This window comes from Anolis carolinensis, chromosome 6 (assembly GCF_035594765.1).
Source record: "Anolis carolinensis isolate JA03-04 chromosome 6, rAnoCar3.1.pri, whole genome shotgun sequence".
NCBI lineage: Eukaryota > Metazoa > Chordata > Lepidosauria > Squamata > Dactyloidae > Anolis > Anolis carolinensis.
Genome location: NC_085846.1, coordinates 10,935,043 through 10,953,815, shown reverse-complemented (window position 1 = coordinate 10,953,815; position 18,773 = coordinate 10,935,043). Strand labels below are relative to the sequence as shown.

The 18,773-nt window shown below is 41.4% G+C and overlaps 2 protein-coding genes and 1 pseudogene across 2 annotated transcripts; 2 read left to right on the top strand and 1 right to left on the bottom strand.

Annotated features, from left to right (window-relative positions):
- Positions 1 to 5,609: 5,609 nt before the first annotated feature.
- LOC107983138 (olfactory receptor 4Q3-like) lies at positions 5,610 to 6,812 on the bottom strand. The gene has a single exon (XM_016995358.2). The coding sequence runs from the start codon at positions 6,546 to 6,548 to the stop codon at positions 5,610 to 5,612; it is 939 nt and encodes a 312-aa protein (XP_016850847.1). The 5' UTR covers positions 6,549 to 6,812.
- A 4,246-nt stretch (positions 6,813 to 11,058) lies between these two features.
- Positions 11,059 to 12,618, top strand: LOC100564932 (olfactory receptor 4D5-like; annotated as a pseudogene).
- A 4,081-nt stretch (positions 12,619 to 16,699) lies between these two features.
- On the top strand, positions 16,700 to 17,701 carry LOC100564734 (olfactory receptor 4M1). The gene has a single exon (XM_008115465.3). It carries the CDS (start codon positions 16,700 to 16,702, stop codon positions 17,699 to 17,701), a length of 1,002 nt encoding a protein of 333 aa, XP_008113672.1.
- The last annotated feature ends 1,072 nt before the right edge of the window (positions 17,702 to 18,773 follow it).

Here is an 18,773-nt window from a genome sequence, read left to right as displayed (position 1 = left end):
AGAACGGCAGCCCGATTGGAGGACGTGTGAGTCCGCTTTTGCCTCTGGTCCAATCCGAGACGAGGCAGGAAATTTAACAAACTATCATTTATGGATTTGAATTCTTGTGTCTGTTTGTGAGTCCTTCCTTTTGGAAAATACCATTCATAACTATTTGGAGATCATAACCTTTTGGAAAGTTTGATTTTTTAGAGAAGAGCCAAAAATTAATTTGAGTAGAATCTTTTCATATGGTATACAAACAAATGTAAAATGTAAGGCAATGTCTTCAGTTGTTAGACAGAACCTATTGTCTCTGATCTGTTAGGAAAAAAAATATGCCAATGCATAAAATAACAGTTTCAGAAGTGTTTTTCAGTGCCCAATATATATATATCTACTCTCCCATAAAACAACTAGTTTTATATCATGCACTCAAGAGACAAAAAGGAAGTAGACTTTGGTAAAATAACATATTTGGTTTATTCACAACTTTATGTGTTTAGCATAACACAGGTACATAGCTTATCAGTCCAGTTTCAGATATGTGTGTGATAGTTTCTCTGTGCACATGGTACAGGACATCTTAGCAGTCCAAAGTCTAAGAAGGATCTAAAATGGAGTCTGTGGTCTGAGCAGCCTCAAATCAGATCATGTGGTCTACACTGCAGCCCCTCCCACAACCTTGCAGGAAACATAAAGCCAAAGAAGCTACCTACCAGAACATACATATAACAGTGAGTAAACAGAATCATAGATTAACACATTACTAGAAAGGCTTGAAGAGGTTGTAATTTCCAACACTTTGCAAAAACTGGGTGCATCTGGGTGGAACATGATGTGGTGGGTGGTTGACATGCTCTGATGGTCCAATGCTAACTAGAAAAAGGAGATGCCGGCCAATGGACAAAAGGTGTTTAAGGCACATTTACATACAATGGAGAATTCACAGAAAGAATCCAGATAGGTGTTATAGATCAGATAGATAGGGGAATTGGATTATGGGAATTTGTCTGGGTGAGGGTGAGGCATGGGCAAGGTGAGTTCACATTCTGGGCAATTCCCAAGGAATTTTATTGTGGAAGTACTTGCATATTGTGGAAGTACTTGATTCGTGTTTTGTCAGTCCCATTATTTCATGGCCCTGCATGCTTCAACACAGATTTGTCTGTCTCAGGATGAATCTAGACTGTAGAATTAATGCAGTTTGACACCACTTTCACTGCATAGCTCAATGCTATGGAATCCTGGGAGTTGTATTATGAGGAGACACCAGCATTCTTTGGCAGAGAAGGGTAAAGGCATTGTAAAACTACAATTCTCAGGAATCCATGGCATTGGTAAAGCTGATTCAGAAGAGGTTTGCCATTGTCGTCCTCTGAACATAACCTATAGCAGGTGTTATTCTTTGGTGGTTTCTCTTCCCAGCAGCATGACGAAGCAGCATCACAAGGTGTGCTGCTGCTTAGCTTTCAAGAACATATAGAATTATGTTTATTCACAGAATTTGGGCAGTGTAATTAGAATGAATTACTTTTTAAAAAGAGAAGGCACAAGTTGTGAATCTGACACCTGGAGGGCCCAAGTTTGCCCATGCCTGAACTAACTGATGTTAACATCACCATTGTGTCAGATGGTCAACCCTACATTCAACGAGGTAGGTTTATTACTGAATAAACCTGTTTATGAATGATTCCAAACAATATTTCTAAAATGGATTAAAGAGATTTTAATAGAGGTATGCAAAAGAGGAAAACAGTGTTCCCTCACTACTTCACGGTTCGCTTTTTGTGGATTAGCTGTTTCGTGGTTTTTCAATAAACTCTAAAATAATATTATAAATAATAAAAAATTACAATTTACAGCCTAAGGAAGGGAGGAAGGAGAAGCCAAAGGGAGAGAAAAAGAGCCCAAGTGGCAACGGGAGGAGAAGGAGGCAATTTATCAACACACGATTGGTTGATAAAGACTTAAAATAGTGTATAACTACTAAAATAATGTATAAATATATAGAGTCCCTACTTTGCGGATTTTCACATATTGCGAGTGGTCCTGGAATCTAACCCCCGTGATAAGTGAGGGAACACTGTATAGAGGTTTACAAAAATTTTTAAGAGAGGTATACAAAAATAAGATGCTCAATGAATCCAGCTGAAGGCAAATCATGGAATCTAGCCAAAGGCATATTAGTCAATCTAGTTAAAAGCAAATATTTTTCTTTTAAAGTTGAGCAATAGGATCTAGTTTTCAAACACAATGCTAGATGCTATAAATGCCACATAAATTTAACAGAAGGGCTGTGTAATGTTTCTGATTCACTGGGATGTATAGGCAGTAGTGGGGCATGAACATAAAGGTATCTACAGCATCCTTCTTGAAAATCATCCCAAGTAGGGTCTGCATCGTGGTCTATTTTTCATCTGACATGAAATTCTGATGATATCTCAATTTTTGATGCATGCTTAAGTGATATTTTAATTAATAATAAAATATGTGTGCAGAGTACTAACTCAAAAAGGTATGCGTTCTCAATCACATATTGTACACAAGCATGAACAAAAGACAACCGATGGACATGTTGATTAATGAACTGGATACCAAGAGACCACAAATGGTCCTTGAGCAGACCTCATATTCAATGGGATGAACCAATGGTTAAGCCATTTGGCCAGAAATGGAGGGGAAAAAAGCACAGGATTGTATATATTGGCAAATGGTAGATTTGCGTGAAGTCCAAAGGAGTGGATCGACGACAAATCAGATAGAATAGGTTTGTGTACAAGGACACACAAACAAACAAATGTCAGCATTCTGGAAGAGGCATGTGAATGTAATGTGCCAAAAGTTATCAGATCAATTCAACAGCACATTATAATTGCACATGTAAACCAGTAGAGGAGAGCCAATCTACCATCGACTGTTGCAATACATATTTGCCCTATCTAGATGTGAATAAGACCCAAATTCCAGATTCATTTTCTTAAAGTTCATGTGTAACATCATCTCTATACTTCAAAATGTAGCTCTCCAGATGCTGATGAAACATAATCCCAGAAGCTCTAGTTCAGTGATTCCCAGTCTTTAAGAGATTGCATACCACTGAAGCAGAAATTGGATACACCATGGACCATTGGGATCAGTCAACCCCTCTCCCTATCACTTACACACAAAGAAATAAAATCAATTTTAAATAAAGAATTTATTAATCATCATATTAATATTTACATATACATTTTTATTTTGTGATATAAAGACAAAACACCATAATGAGACTTATGTGATTGTTGAGCTTGTATTTCTTTCACTGGGCACTGGGCAGCCTCCTCCCCTCTTCTTTCCTCCTGAACTGAGCTCAGGCTCCTGTTAGTACTCAGGTTTCAAGAACTAGTCTGGGAGAAAGGGCTCCAAGAACTCCTCTTCTGCTGACCCAGCCAAAGGGAGAGAGCCGCAATGTGCTTCCCTTCCCTTCCTTTCCCGTATCAGGAGGAGCCAGTGATGGAGCTTCACTCAGCCCCTGCCTTGACTGACCTTCTGGCTTTGCTGTCTCCTCCTCCTTGCAATCCAGCCTGCTAACAGGGCTTCCTTCCTTCCCTCAAAAGCAAGTAAGGTTCAGGACCTGGAATGTTTAGCTTCCCAGAAGGGCAAATGAAACATAGACAGGTTGAAGGAAAAATCAGAGGTTTATTCTCAATGGCCAGAGAGGATGTCAGCGGAGAAAGCACTCCAAAGAACTGAAATATGCCAACTGAAAAATAGAGCATTTTGATTTCATTCTGATAGCTATTCAAAAAACCTATGCAAGCTCCTGATTGGTTTAGAAGCAGTCTAGCTAGGATTCATGTCCTGACTGGCTCTGGACTTCATCCGACATTATCACTGGTTGGTCCTTTGTAGTGGCATAAATTGTAACTGAAACCTTTTAAGTGTCTGGTGATGCAGTGTCTCTGGTGACAATGGGCAATTGTGTTTGGCTTGATTAACAAGAGGGTGCTTCAAGGTTTTGACCAAGTCAAATCACACTTGCGCATTTTCCACTCCAGTCTACTTTAAATATTATGACTGCCTCCTGCAGAATTCTGGAGTTTGCAGTTTAGGGAGGAGCTCATCCAGAGAAGTCCTGGGCCTCCCTAACCTACAAGCCCCAGAATTCTGCAGGAGGCAGTCACAGCAGTTAAAGTGGAAAAACTCTCGAGTGTGTTGAGGCACTATGTCTCTCCATTGGGGTCTGATACAGAGACTTGGGAAAGAGAGCATTCCAAGGCTAGTCCAGATTGTATCAAGTAAAACAGACAAAGGGGACTAAAGGCTCTGATGCAAATTCATTGTGTGAGGATTATAATTTCCTCTGGGTGAGGGCTAGGTGAGGTACAATACTGGAGAATTTCCAAGGAATTTCATAGAAAGGTTACTATAGGTCAGGCATGGGCAAACTTTGGACTTCAAATCCCATAATTTCTGGCCTCAGCCCCCCCCCCCCCCCATTAAATGCTAATCAAGGTGATCAATTGCAACATTCACGCTTGCCTCAAACAGACAAGAGTTCTTTTTCCCACCCTGGACATTCCACAGATATATAAACCCCACTTGCCTAGTATACTTGCCCCCCACTTGCCCCACTTGCCTATATAAACCCCACTGAGGATGCCTGCCACAGATGTGGGTGAAACGTCAGGAGATAATATTTTTGGAAACATAGCCACACAGCCCCAAAAACCAACAGCAACCCAGTGATTCCAGCCATGAAAGCCTTCAACAACACATTGAGTAATCTTTCCTGGTCTTGTCCCTCTTCCCTATATAACAAAAACATAATTCATCCATGGGTTGTTGCGAGTTTTCAGGGCTGTGTGGTCACACTTCAGAAGCATTCTCTCCTGACATTTCATCCCCATCTATGGCAGGCATCCTCAGAGGTTGCCTGCCATAGATGTGGGCAAAACGTCAGGAGAGAATGCTTCTGGAGCATGGCCATATAGCCCAGAAAACTTAGAGCAAGCCAGTGACAGCCATGAAAGCCTTCGACAACACATAATCATCCATGCTCCAAATGCCAGCCGGATGGGCATCCTTTTCATCACAGAGCTGTTGGATGGTAAAATAGGTCATGAGTAGTTATTAAGATAGCGATCATGAACATGGAACAGCGATAAATCAATAAATCTAAGCAACTGTTTTGTATGCTTAACGAATTAGTTGTTGCTGAATATTAGCTGACTGTTTCTCACAGAAAATCGAATAAATATTGTAAAACTGTAAGATGAGAATATTACTCAAGAATAGTGCATAAATCTACTTTGGCAAGGAGAATATTACAGAGAATATTCATCCTTGGATGTGAGGACAAAGAATGTGAAGATGTTTCCACAGCACCTGAAATTGCACCTGGAGTCAATTTTCCCTCTTTGGATAGTACTTACAGCTAGTACATGATTGGGATCTCTAACACTATTGTCCATTGTTTTGTCTACCAACCAAGTAGAAAGAAAAAGGTGGATCTTTAAAAACCATACACTCTTATACCACCAAGCATATTCAAAATGCATATCACTGACAGCTCAAGTAATAAATCTTTGTACTAAATCAGTTCAAAACAATCTTTATGATGAACATGTCTTTTAATCCCCACAAAGCTATTCCCTTTGAGGTACCAAAAGGAGCTTACATTTATGTTTCAGCTTCCTCATGGCTTCTTTGATTTCTTGGTTCCTCAGCGTGTAGATGAAAGGATTGAGGGCTGGTGTAGCAAGCATGTAAAATGTGGAAACCACTTTGTTCTTCTGGGAGTTGGAGAAAGGTTTCAAATACACAATAATGCAGGGCACATAGAAGAGGCTGACCACCATTAAGTGGGAACCGCAAGTGGACAAAGCCTTCGCTCCACCTTTCCCAAAACGGCTACACACAGTGGTCAGGATCATGGAATAAGAGATCAGCAGGGTCAAAAAACACGGTAGAGTTATCAAGCCACTGTTCACTATTGTGATGACCTCAGAAGCATAGATATCCATGCAAGCAAGCTTAAGCACCTCTGGAAGTTCACAGTAGAAGTTATCGAGGACATTGGGTCCACAAAAGGGCAAGTGGGCAAGCACTGCTGCGTGGATGGTGGAGTGAAGGAAGCCTCCTGTCCAACAGACAGCAAGCATTTTGAAGCAATACTGCCGGTCCATGATGGCCCCGTATCTCAGCGGGTGGCAGATGGCCACATAACGGTCGTAGGCCATAACGGAGAGGAGAAGCATCTCGGCTCCTCCAAAAAGGTGGAGGTAGAACAACTGCCCCATGCAGCCTGCATAGGAGATGGAATGGCCACACTTCAACAGATCTGCTGCAAATTTGGGGGCTGCTACCGAAGCAAAGGTCATGTCAGTAAGGCTCAGATTGGCGAGGAAGAAATACATGGGAGAGTTTCGGAGATGAGGCTCAGACAGAACAGTTGCCAAAATCAAGCAGTTGCCCAGAAGAGTGACGGCATAGCAAGCCAGGACTAGAGTGGAGAGGTAGGTCTGAACAGAGCAGGGGAAGTGGAAGCCCAGCAAAATAAACTCAGAAACTGTGCTTCCATTCATGGTCAGAACTGATGCTAAGGGAAGACATGAAGTTAACAGTTATCATTTCTCTGTCTCAATATTAAGATAAACAATATGTAATGTAAAAATTACATGAGAATACAAGCAGGAAATGCAGGTATTGGCATGCAGCTAAGTAGGATTGCTATAATCCAATCCAGGTAGCCCAGTTTGCATGTTCTGCCCATTAAGCATCTTACTTTCTGTGTTGTATTCCAACCATCATGTTGACATTCTAGTACCATTTATATAGTAAGCAGTAGTACTGATCTGAAAGAGCCATTCTGGTGTAATGATGGAAGTATTATCCCTGGAACAAGGAGGTATAGGTTCAGATCAGACCACTTAGGTCCCATCTACACAGCTGTATAAATTCCACATTATCTAGTTCGAACTAGATTACACAGCAGTATAGACAAAAATAATCCAGTTCAAATATGAGCTGCTGTGGCACAATGGGTTAAGCCCTTGTGCCGGCTGGACTGCTGACCTGAAGGTTGGGTTGCTGACCTGAAGGTTGCTGGTTTGAATCCGCGAGATGGGGTGAGCTTCCATCTGTCAGCTCTAGCTTGCAGGGACATGAGAGAAGCCTCCCACAGGGATGGCAAAACATCAAACATCCGAGTGTCCCTGGGCAACATCTCTGTAGACGGCCAATTTTCTCACACCAGAAGCGACTTGCAGTATGTTCTCAAGTTGCTTCTGACATGATAAAAAAATCCAGATCAAATCAGATATTGTGGATTTTCTGCTTTGATAACCTGGATTATCTGGCAGTGTAGAAGGGGCAAGCCTCTATTACAACCTTACAGCAGCTACTTTTCAGAAATCATGTAAATAGGCATGTGTATTGCTCATACAATAGAAACAACAATACATGCAATATGTGCCTGTGATATTTTCGTTGGACTACTGAGCTTTTCCCTCAAATGACTGATAAAATCCTGTAGCCCAGTGGTTCTCAACCTGTGGGTCCCCAGGTGTTTTGGCCTACAACTCTCAGAAATCCCAGCCAGTTTACCAGCTGTTAGGATTTCTGTGAGTTGAAGCCCAAACATCTGGGGACCCACAGGTTGAGAACCACTGCTAGAGTCGTAAAAATGGCAAAATAAGTCACCATAACCTCCTGTGGCTACATTCAAATTTCAAGCTCATACCAGAAGCAATGCATCACCATCCTGATTCAAAGTCATTTGTAGCTCTATTTTCCATGAACGTATCCAGTTTACTTTTATGCCCATGTAAGCCATAACTACCTCTTATGATAGTGAATTCCACACATTAACTTGGTTTTGTGTGAAGAAATATGTCAGCTTAAATCAAAGGAAGACCAAACAATGTGCTTGGGGCTTCCTTCTTTCCAGGCAGGCGTAGGACACAGAAATCATCGATATCCATTGACTAAACTACCAGAGCTGCTGTCATAACAACTGAAAGACAACTCAAGCATATCTTAAATAAGCATAGGACACAAAATCATCAATATCCATTGACATAACTAACTACCAGAGGTGCTGTCATAACAATTGAAAGAAATCTCAAGCATGTCTTAAACACTAGCTCTCAAAGTAGCATGAGATAAACCTACTTACTAAAAGCCTGCTCTTTCAGAAGTAACCTACTTGGATGGGCTACACATCCAACGAAATACGATGAGGTAGAGAGAAAAAGATTGTAGTCAAATGTTCCTTGGTGAAAAATGGAAAACAGTGAGGCTACTTGTTAGGGAAGGGTTCATCCTAACAAGCATGAACACTGAGAATATGATAGTGTGTCCATTCCTTCATATTTCTTTCCAGATCATGTAGAAGTAAATTGAAAAGAGCCTCTTGTATATAATCCTCCTGGATCAGATTGTGCCTTTTAAAGTTTAGGATCATAAGGTTGATAAAGGATGGAGACAGCACTCTGGAGTGTACTGCTTGTTGCTTACTCCCAAAGGGGCAATTAACATCTAATGGGATTTTGAAGTCTGTTTTATACAACAGAGCCCTTCAGAGATTCACTGAAAGATGTATTCCCTCCTAGGTTTAATGCAGTATGGTGTGACATTAAAGTTTGGCAGTTTAGGAGCAGGTTGTTTGGCTCATGAGGTGTCCCCAAGAGATGGGGTTGGGTCTGTTCTCACTCCTGAGCAACAAAAAATGTCCATCTAGATCAGGCATGGGCGAACTTGGAGCTTCCCTCTGGGTGTTTTGGACTTCAACTCCCACCATTCCTATAAAGCCTCAGGCCCCTTCCTTCCCACTTGCCTAGTTTCTAACAGACCTACCTCTGAGGATGCCTGCCATAGATGTGGGCAAAACATCAGGAGGGAATGCTGCTGGAACATGGCCACACAGCCCAGAAAACTCACAGCAACCCATTGTTCTTTTCTTTATTTATGTTTTCTTCTATTAAAAATTTTAATTTAAAAAGGCAAAAAACAAGAACAAGTAGTAATGAGAAGTACAAAACATGTAACTACAAGTACAGTAGAGTCTCACTTATCCAAGCCTCACTTATCCAAGCCATTTTTGTAGTCAATGTTTTCAATATATCGTGATATTTTGGTGCTAAATTCGTAAATTCAGTAATTACAACATAACATTACTGTGTATTGAACTGCTTTTTCTGTCAAATTTGTTGTAAAACATGATGTTTTGGTGCTTAATTTGTAAAATCATAACCTAATTTGATGTTTAATAGGCTTTTCCTTAATCCCTCCTTATTATTCAAGATATTCACTTATCCAAGCTTCTGCCGGCCCGTTTAGCTTGGATAAGTGAGACTCTACTGTACTTTTAAATCACCGCAGCGAGCACAACAAAAAAACCCCTTTTTTCAACAAGTAATGTGGAATTTTTTTTTACAACTATTTAAGTCTAGAATTTTCCAAACTTTCTCAAATACTGATGGGTAACTGAGAATCCCATAAGCTTCACACAACCCATGATGTTATAAAGTATTTTATATGAAAACACCCCCAGTTCTATCAAGTCATCACCAATCTGTGGCAAACAAAGTGGCTATGGCATCACTTCTAAGGCAAGGAAAATGTAACAAGCTGCCTTTGTTAGTCCGAAGGGTGTAATTAAATCATATGTCAGAACTAATGGAATGAGTGGGAGCAAAGTCAGCCCACTGGGTGCTGTGAGTAATGTTTTCTAGTTACTGTTAAAACTTACTTTGAAAGGGCATTTTTAGGCTCACTGAGATTTAAAAGTCCAATGCTGTTCCCTGATGAATCCTAAACACTTGTGATGGGTGGCTCTCAGATTAATGGAGCTGTAAATCTCCTCCAGGTTTTCATCAAAGGGAACTGTCCAAGGTGCTGAATTAAAACCAGAGACAGAGGCATGAACGAGAAAAGAACAGGAAAACTTTGAGGCATCGGTGATCTTGAGATATATTTTTCTTTTATTCAAAAACCCACAGAATTTTAAAAAAACACCAAGAAGCAACAGGCAATACAATAGATAATTGATGGAACAGGTAGTAAGACAATATTAACGTGCAGTTTTATTTGCTAACTTATTTCCAGATCCTAGTTCTAATACTTATTTGAAAAGAGCACCCAATCCACAAAGTGAATTTAGGTGACCTTCATCTATTCTACAAAGTTATAATCAAGGGAGGGTAAACAGACTGGGTATGGAAATGCCTTTGGCCTGAATTCTGTTGGTCAATCCCAACTAGAATAGGTCCATGGAATTCATCATTGAATGGGGAGTGAACACATAGTAGCACTTATGTGTGCCTATCAACTTATAGCAACATCATGAATCTCACAGGTTTTTCTTAGGGAAGGAATAATTTGAGATGGTTTTGCCAGTACCTTATTCTGAAATATAACCTACAGAATCTGGTTTTTGATGGTGATTTCCCATCCAAGTACTCACTGGGGATGACCCTTCTTAGTTTTCAAGATAAGATGGCATATGGTGCCTTTAAAACAGTGGTTCCCAACCTTTGGTTCTCCAGGTGTTTTGGACTTCAACTCCCAGAAATCCCAGCCAGCTTACCAGCTGTTAGGAATTGTGGGAGCTGAAGTCCAAAACACCTGGAGGAGCAAAGGTTGGGAACTGCTGCTTTAAGATTTTTTTATCATGTCAGAAGCGACTGGAGAACATACTACAAGCCACTTCTGGTATGAGAGAATTGGCCATCTACCAAAACATTGCCCAGGGGATGCCCGGATATGTTACTGGGAGGCTTCTCTTGTGTCCCTGAAAGCTAGAGCTGACAGACGGAAGCTCACCCTGTCTTGCAAATTTGAATAATCAATCTTCAGGTCAGCAACCCAACCTTCAGGTCAGCAGGTCACAAGGGTTTAACCCATTGCGCCACCGTGGCTCACTGCTTTAAGATAAATCCTATTCATTAAGTAGGTGTTTATTTAGGCTGACCATTAGGATTCAGGTCTTTGTCTTCAATGTCTACCATGTCTTTTATTTGATTTGTATTCTTGCAGCATCTTCCAGTGCGGCCTGAATTGTCCATATGGAAGAGAAAACCAACTCTACAGTGAATGTGTTCTTCTTTTGGGGGGTTGGCCATTAATCAAGAACTGAAGTTCTTCTTTTTTGAAATCATTTTTGGAGTCTATGGTGTAACCGTACTTGGCAACCTCCTGATTGTGGGCGTTGTGGCTCATGACCGTCTCCTCCACACTCCCATGTATGTTAGTTGGCTTCCTTATGAGAACCAACACTATCACGTATGGAGGCTGCCTTTCTCAGATTTTCTTCTTCCACTTCATTGGTAGCATCAGGATTTTTCTTCTCATCATTATGGCTTATGATTGCTAAGTTGCCATCTTCTATCCGTTGTGCCATATGATCATAATGAACAGAACTGTATGTGTTGGGCTGTTGTGTTCTTCTTGGATCGGTGGCTTTGTCCACTCTATTGTGCAGTTGGGTATCATTGTTCAGTTGCCCTTCTGTGGACCCAACCAAATGGATAATTTTTATTGTGATGTTCCCCAAGTGGCCCAACTTGCTTGCACTAACACTTTTGTAGTGGAGCTGCTCATGGTGTCTATCAATGGCCTAGTGACCTTGATGTGCTTTGTTGTGCTGCTTGCATCCTACTCCATCCTCTTGGCCAAATTCAGAGCAGAGTCTGCACAAAAGCAGAACAAAGCTATTTCAACTTGTGTGTTTCACATTTCTGTGTTTAATTTTTGGACCTTGCATCTATATTTACCTCCATCCTTTGCACACCTTTCCCACAGACAAAGCTGTGTCCGTTCTCTACACGGTCATCTCTCCTGTCCTCAACCCTTTCATTTACACTCTGAGGAACAAAGATTTCACAATAGCCTTGTCTAAGTTCATGCAAAGGAAACCACTCTAACAATGGACAAGATTTCTGGTTATTGTGATTCTGATTTCTTCTTCAAGAATACACTAGATGTGCCCATAATAAATAGAGGAAATGATGGTCAACTTCTTTTCTTCTTCCTCCCCTCTTTCCTTCCTTTCAATTGTACCTCATACCTTTATCTTTCAGGCACTATTAGAAATGTATACATTTGTACATGTTTTGGAAGGATGAGCAAGTGTTTATTATAGCCTGAATTGCCTTGCTTAGTGCCAAATATAGTAAATCCATGGATTCAAGTATTGAATGGTGTGTCAACACCTACATAAAATAAATTGGTTCCATATATCTAATATAATGAAGACTGCCAATAGGATTTTTATGTGTCTTTCACTGCTTTTTGTCTGCATTGTTTTTATTAGGAAGCTAAGATAGCAAGATGTTGCTTTATAGTGAGGTACGTTGGACTGCCTAGCTCAATACTGCTGATTCTGCAGTATCTCAGGTAGGGATCCTTCCTATTGCTGCCTGGAGGCCTACCTGGATATTCCTCCTTGGTATCATCTACCTTGAGTGTTATAAAAAAAAACCCAATCTCCCCTCTGCAAATAATAACTATAAATTTGTGATATATTTTTACAGATCTTCGCTGGGTTACAAGCCCCTGCCCAGCTCCAAACATTCCTGGGAGGATTAATCTAATCATTTAGATAAAGGTAAAGGTATCCCCTGATGTTAAGTCCATTCGTAACCGACTCTGGGGGTTGGTGCTCATCTCCATTTCTAGGCCGAAGAGCCGGCGTTGTCTGTAGACACCTCCAAGGTCATGTGGCCGGCATGACTGCATGGAGCGCCGTTACCTTCCCGCCGGAGCTGTACCTATTGATCTACTCACATTTACATGTTGTCGAACTGCTAGGTTGGCAGGAGCTGGGGCTAACAGCGGGTGCTCATTCCGCTCCCAGGATTTGAACCTGGGACCTTTTGGTCCACAAGTTCAGCAGCTCAGCACTTTAACACACTGTGCCACCAGGGCCCCCTCTAATCTAATCATTTACCAAGCCCAAAACTGGTTTGGCAGGAAACTTCCCTCTGGCCAGAGCCAATGTCCATCCAAAGAAGACATTGACCCCACACCCCATATTGAGGCTTGCCTTGACAAAACATTTTAGAGCTTCTCCTATGTCTTGAGTCAGGTTTATGCTGACTCAAAGGGGAAGAAGACTCACATATGTATCACAAAAACCGGGGTGCAACCATAGACATATTCCCGAGCACCCAGGGAAACTTGATATAACATATGATCTTGTGAAAATGTTGCAGGGTGGGGTTGAATATCCAGGAAGCCAGTCTGTGCCTCAATGAAATCTGTATTGTGTCATATGTTTCTTGTTCATTTGTGTATATTTGCACAAGTGTTGTCTTTAGTCTCTGGGATGACATCTATTGTAACCCCCATAATCCCATCCTGGACTATTTCAGACCATTTCCCAAGCCTTGCCCTTTTTCTCCTGGGATAATAGCTTGGACCCTGGCTCAACCATTCCTGAGCTAATTTGGGGCGGTGGGGAGGAGAATAGGGTCTTCTGAATGGCTGTCAAAGGGGATTAAATGCTTTGCACTATATTGTATGTTATGTCGATTCTTTGAAGCAGTTACGCTGTTCTGACATCCATCTGGCCAGATAAATAAAACTTGTTACTGCCTTCAAACATGGTCATGCTATTTGATGATGAAGATGACAACGACAACATGCAGTTTCCAAGAATGGGGGGAATGCTGCTGTGACAATTCCATGATCAGAAGAAGGCAAGTGGTTTCCAGGTAGTATCCACCTGCAAATCTGCAACTAGCAGAAAATTGTTGACATCACTCTCCCGCTTTTCTCCCTGGGGGAACTCAAGGCAGCAAACACACAGTTTGATCAATTTAAAACATGGCAAATACAAACATTAAAAATAAAGAGTACTGTGTGTCTGTTAGATAATAGATATACAGTTAAAACATAATAAATACAATCAAAATGTCTTTTAAATACACACACCAAAAATCCCACCCATAGCCTCCCCAAAGTTCATGATAAAATGGTGCTCCTTTGTGGCAGGCCACTATATAACAATACAGGACCGGGCTGTGGCGCAGGCTGGAAAGCAAGCCAGCTGCAACAAATCAACAAATCACTCTGACCAAGAGGTCATGAGTTCGAGGCCAGCCCGGTGCCTGCGTCTTGTCTCTGTCTCTGTTCTATGTCATGGCATTGAATGTTTGCCTTTATGTGTGCAATGTGATCCGCCATGAGTCCCCTTCAGGGTGAGAAGGGTGGAATATAAATGCTGTAAATAAATAAATAAATAAATAAATAAATAAATAAATAAATAAATAAATAAATGAAATAATTCCTTTGTGGGTCTAAGATTCTCCTCAAAAGGTCACTTCTGCTCATCCACTGATAGGACCAGCAAGTAGATTTCCATCTTCTCAGTCTGCTCAGGACTTCTCATTGTGGTTTAAGCAGACACACTCTTGTGTTCTTTGGTGAACAGATACATGTATTTGAACAGCATTCACTCACTGAGAACCTTCAAGCCATTCCTGACTTATGACCTTCAAGCTATTCCTTACAAAGGTGAAACTATCAAGGGGTTTCCTTGGTGTGATCTGTGCAGATATATTGTGACTTGTCCAAGATGGTATATGTGTCTGAGTAGGGATTCAAACTCTGATATCCCAGCTTCCGTGTCCAACATTCAAACCACTACACCATGCTGGCTTTCATTCATACGTCTCTGTTGGCATTCCAATTATAATGACCAACCTGTCGAACAAGCCATATAGTAAATTGGATATAAGGTAAAGGTAAACGTTTCCCCTGACATTAAGTCCAGTCGTGACCGACTCTGGGGGTTGGTACTCATCTCCATTTCTAAGCCGAAGAGCCGGCATTGTCCATAGACCATTGTCCATTGTCCAAGGTCATGTGGCTGGCATGACTGCATGGAGCGCCGTTAAATTGGATATACACACTGGTAATACACATCACTAGGCTCATCCTTGTTGTAGGCCTCCTGCCTTCTCCATCTCCCACTGTAATGTTCATTTCAGCTGGGAGATTTTCCTTTGCATCCTCCATTGGGAAAAACTGTAGTTTTACTTTTAATGATGCCCCTTGAAACACGCTCAGTACTTGGTTGCCTCTGTTGCTCTCTTGGGAACTCGCTTGATTCAGGAACTTGTAAGCCCATTTAGCTACTGTAGAGGAAACCATATGTTGCTGAGAAGATGTTGATCTACCAGAGAGGACAACTTCTGTGGTGCTGGAAAGACGTGACTTCCCCTCCTGGTAGGTGTTAGGGTAGGTTTTGTTACTCTTTTGTAAAGCTGACATGGCTTCAGTGGCTCAATGAAAGGCAGAAATGAAAGTGGTGGCCTCTTTGCCATCTCTAGATGTGCCTTTACAATACTGCTACCACCATCTTACTTTCCTAATACTGTGGCAAGGCTTAGGGGAATAACATACAATTGCATCTGAAACCTAGTTGGGTTTTGGTATGTTTGTTTGTTTGTTTGTTGTGCTCCTAAATTTATTTACATGGGAATTGACTGCACCCAATAAAGGAAGACAGGCAAGAACAAGAAATTAAATTTTGGATAAGAGGCTGCATCTACATAACCAAACAATAAAGTTTGAACCAGATTGTTATGAGTTTTCTGGGCTGTATGGCCATGTTCCAGAAGCATTCTCTCCTGACGTTTCACCTACATCTATGGCAGGCATCCTCAGAGATTGTGAGGTATATTGGAAACTAGGCAAGTGGGGTTTATATGTCTGTGGAATGTTCAGGGTGAAAGAACTCTTGTTTGTTTGAGGCAAGTGTGAATGTTGCAATTGATCACCTTGATTAGCATTGAATAGCCTTGCAGCTCAAAGCCTGGCTGTTGTGCCTGGGGGCATCCTTTATTTGGGAGGTGTTAGCTGACATTTAGTTATTGGCTGTCTGGCTCCCCTGTTTCTTAGTGTTGTTCTTTATTTACTGTCCTGATTCTTGATTTTTTAAAATACTGTTATCCAGATTCTGTTCATTTTCATGGTTTCCTCCTTTCTGTTAATCAATGCTAATCAAGGTGGCTAATTGCAACATTCATACTTGCCTGAAACAGACAAGAGTTCTTTCTCCCACTTGACTAGTTTCCAACATACCTCACAACCTCTGAGTATGTCTGCCATAGCTGTGGGCAAAACATCAGGAGAGAATGCTTTTGGAACATGACTAAACAGCCCGGAAAACTCACAGCAGCCCAGTGATTCCAGCCATGAAAGCCTTTGACAACAAAGTTTGAATTGTATTATATGGTCAGTTCAAACTGCATTATTTAGCAGTGTAGATCCATCTTGGGAGCAAGTCAGAATAGCAGCTTTATCTAAACTAAACATAGGGCTAAACCTGTAGGTAGCCCTATCTACAGTAGGCTCATTGAATGAATAAGATTTCATGTGATTTTGGGCAATAGTGTCCAAAAACACGATGACTGAAGATTGTTTAGATGTAAAGAATTATACTAGAAAGCAAATTCAGGTTGAAGGTTTGTCCTCTTATTTTGTTTTGCATTATCTCCATCCTCTGCTTCCTCCTGGTACTATTTGTTCTTTTGCTTGTCTGGAATATATGAAAATATATGAACAAATGAATACATCAGCTTAGTCCAATTTGTGTTCATCCCTGACTCCACTATAAATCAAGTGACAGTGGTGACTCTTCTTTCTTCTTCCCCATGCTATTCCTTCTCTCTCTCTCCTTTTCCCCTTTTAATATTTAGGTCGAACTCCCTTAAATCTCATCCAAAAGATGGATAGTGTCACTGGAGCGGCTGAAGTTACATTAGTAGACTCACCACCGAACCATTCTGAAGGGGTGAGGAACATCACTGGAGTGACTGAGTTTATCTTGACAGGGTTGTCCCATGGACGTGGAACCCAGCTTTTCCTCTTTGCTCTCTTCCTCACTTTCTACCTCATTGTCCTTCCAAGCAACATTTTGATCATCGTTGCCATCCGGGGTGATCCTCACCTTAGTTCACCCATGTATTTTTTACTGGCCAACTTGGCTTTCTTGGACATCTGGTATTCTTCCATCACTGCTCCCAAGATGTTGGTTGACTTCTTTGCAGAACGTAAGGTCATTTCTTTTGGTGGATGCATCACCCAGCTCTTTTTTCTCCATTTTGTGGGGGCTTCTGAGATGTTCCTGCTCACCATCATGGCCTATGACCGCTACGTTGCCATATGCCGGCCCCTACATTACACCAACTTGATGAGCCGTCGCCTCTGCATTGTACTAGTGATAGCAGCTTGGGTTGGGGGCTTTGTCCACTCCTTCATCCAAGTTGTGCTGATTCTCCGCCTCCCTTTCTGTGGACCCAACAAACTGGACAACTACTTCTGTGATATCACTCAAGTGCTGAGGATCGCCTGTGCCAACACCTTTGCCGAGGAGATGGTGATGATCTTTAGCAGCGGCCTCATCTCTGTGGTCTGCTTCATAGCCCTCTTGGTCTCCTATGCCTTTTTGGTCACCATGTTGAAGAAGAATGCCAGTGACTCAGCGAGCAAAGCACTCTCCACTTGTTATTCCCACATCACCATTGTCATTTTCATGTTTGGTCCTGCTATCTACATCTATGCCCGGCCCTTTGATGAATATGCACCTGACAAGGTGGTCTCTGTCTTCCACACCATCATTTTCCCCCTCCTGAATCCCATCATTTATACCCTCAGGAACAAGGAGATCACAACAGCCATGAAGAGGGTAGTTACTCAACACCTCTTTTGCAAGAAATATTGCAAATGATTTCTTTTGACTTATTTATAATCTTTTATTGATTCCTTTTTTCTTACTTATTGATTTGAACCTCATAATTTTAATGCCTCCACATTTTCTTCCACATAGCTGTTGAGATGCGATCACAGAAAATTGTCACTGAAATTGCCTAAGGTTCTGAGTTTGGAAATGCCTTTTAAGCATGATGAAAACTATGGTCCAGGTCCTGTGAACTGACCAGGGTATGGGATATGCATCTATGTGTTCTGTTTTTATGATGAGATATAATATAATAATAATGATGGGGCCCCTGGTGATGGCGCAGTGTGTTAAAGTGCTGAGCTGCTGAACTTGCAGACCGAAAGGTCCCAGGTTTAAATCCCGGGAACAGAATGAGCACCCGTTGTTAGCCCCAGCTCCTGCCAACCTAGCAGTTTGAAAACATGCAAATGTGAGTAGATCAATAGGTACCGCTCTGGCGGGAAAGTAACGGTGCTCCATGCAGTCATGCCGGCCACATGACCTTGGAGATGTCTATGGACAACGCCGGCTCTTCGGCCTAGAAATGGAGATGAGCACCAACCCCCAGAGTCGGTAACAACTGGACTTAACGTCAGGGGAAAATCTTTACCTTTATCTATAATAATAATAATAATAATAATAATAATAATAATAATTTATTTTTTTAACCCGCCACCATATCCTCGAAGGGACTGGGGGCGGCTAACATGGGTCCAAGCCCAAAAAAACCCCAAGGTATAAACAAGTTAAAATATAAAGCAAACACAATAACAATAATAACAGTATAACAGTATATGTATTTCAAGGTTTAAATTGGGGTGCTGTGTGGTTTCAGGGCTGTATGGCCACGTTTTAGCATCATTTTCTCTCGATGTTTTGCCTGCATCTGTGGCTGGCATCTTCAGAGGATGCCAGGTTTACATTGCTTTTAATTGTTTCTAAGTTAATGTCTTCAGTCATGAGAAGATGCAAATATCAAAGATGATATTCTCACATTAAAACTGGTCATATAACCTTTCTATATGTTCTACTGTTCTGTTTTCCAAATTGAGCCCTGGCTGGTGACTGGAGCTATTAGGGA

Bases quoted from the DNA above. Each gene is read 5' to 3' on its own strand.
- LOC107983138 (XM_016995358.2), bottom strand. From the start codon at position 6,548: ATGAATGGAAGCACAGTTTCTGAGTTTATTTTGCTGGGCTTCCACTTC.
- LOC100564734 (XM_008115465.3), top strand. From the start codon at position 16,700: ATGGATAGTGTCACTGGAGCGGCTGAAGTTACATTAGTAGACTCACCA.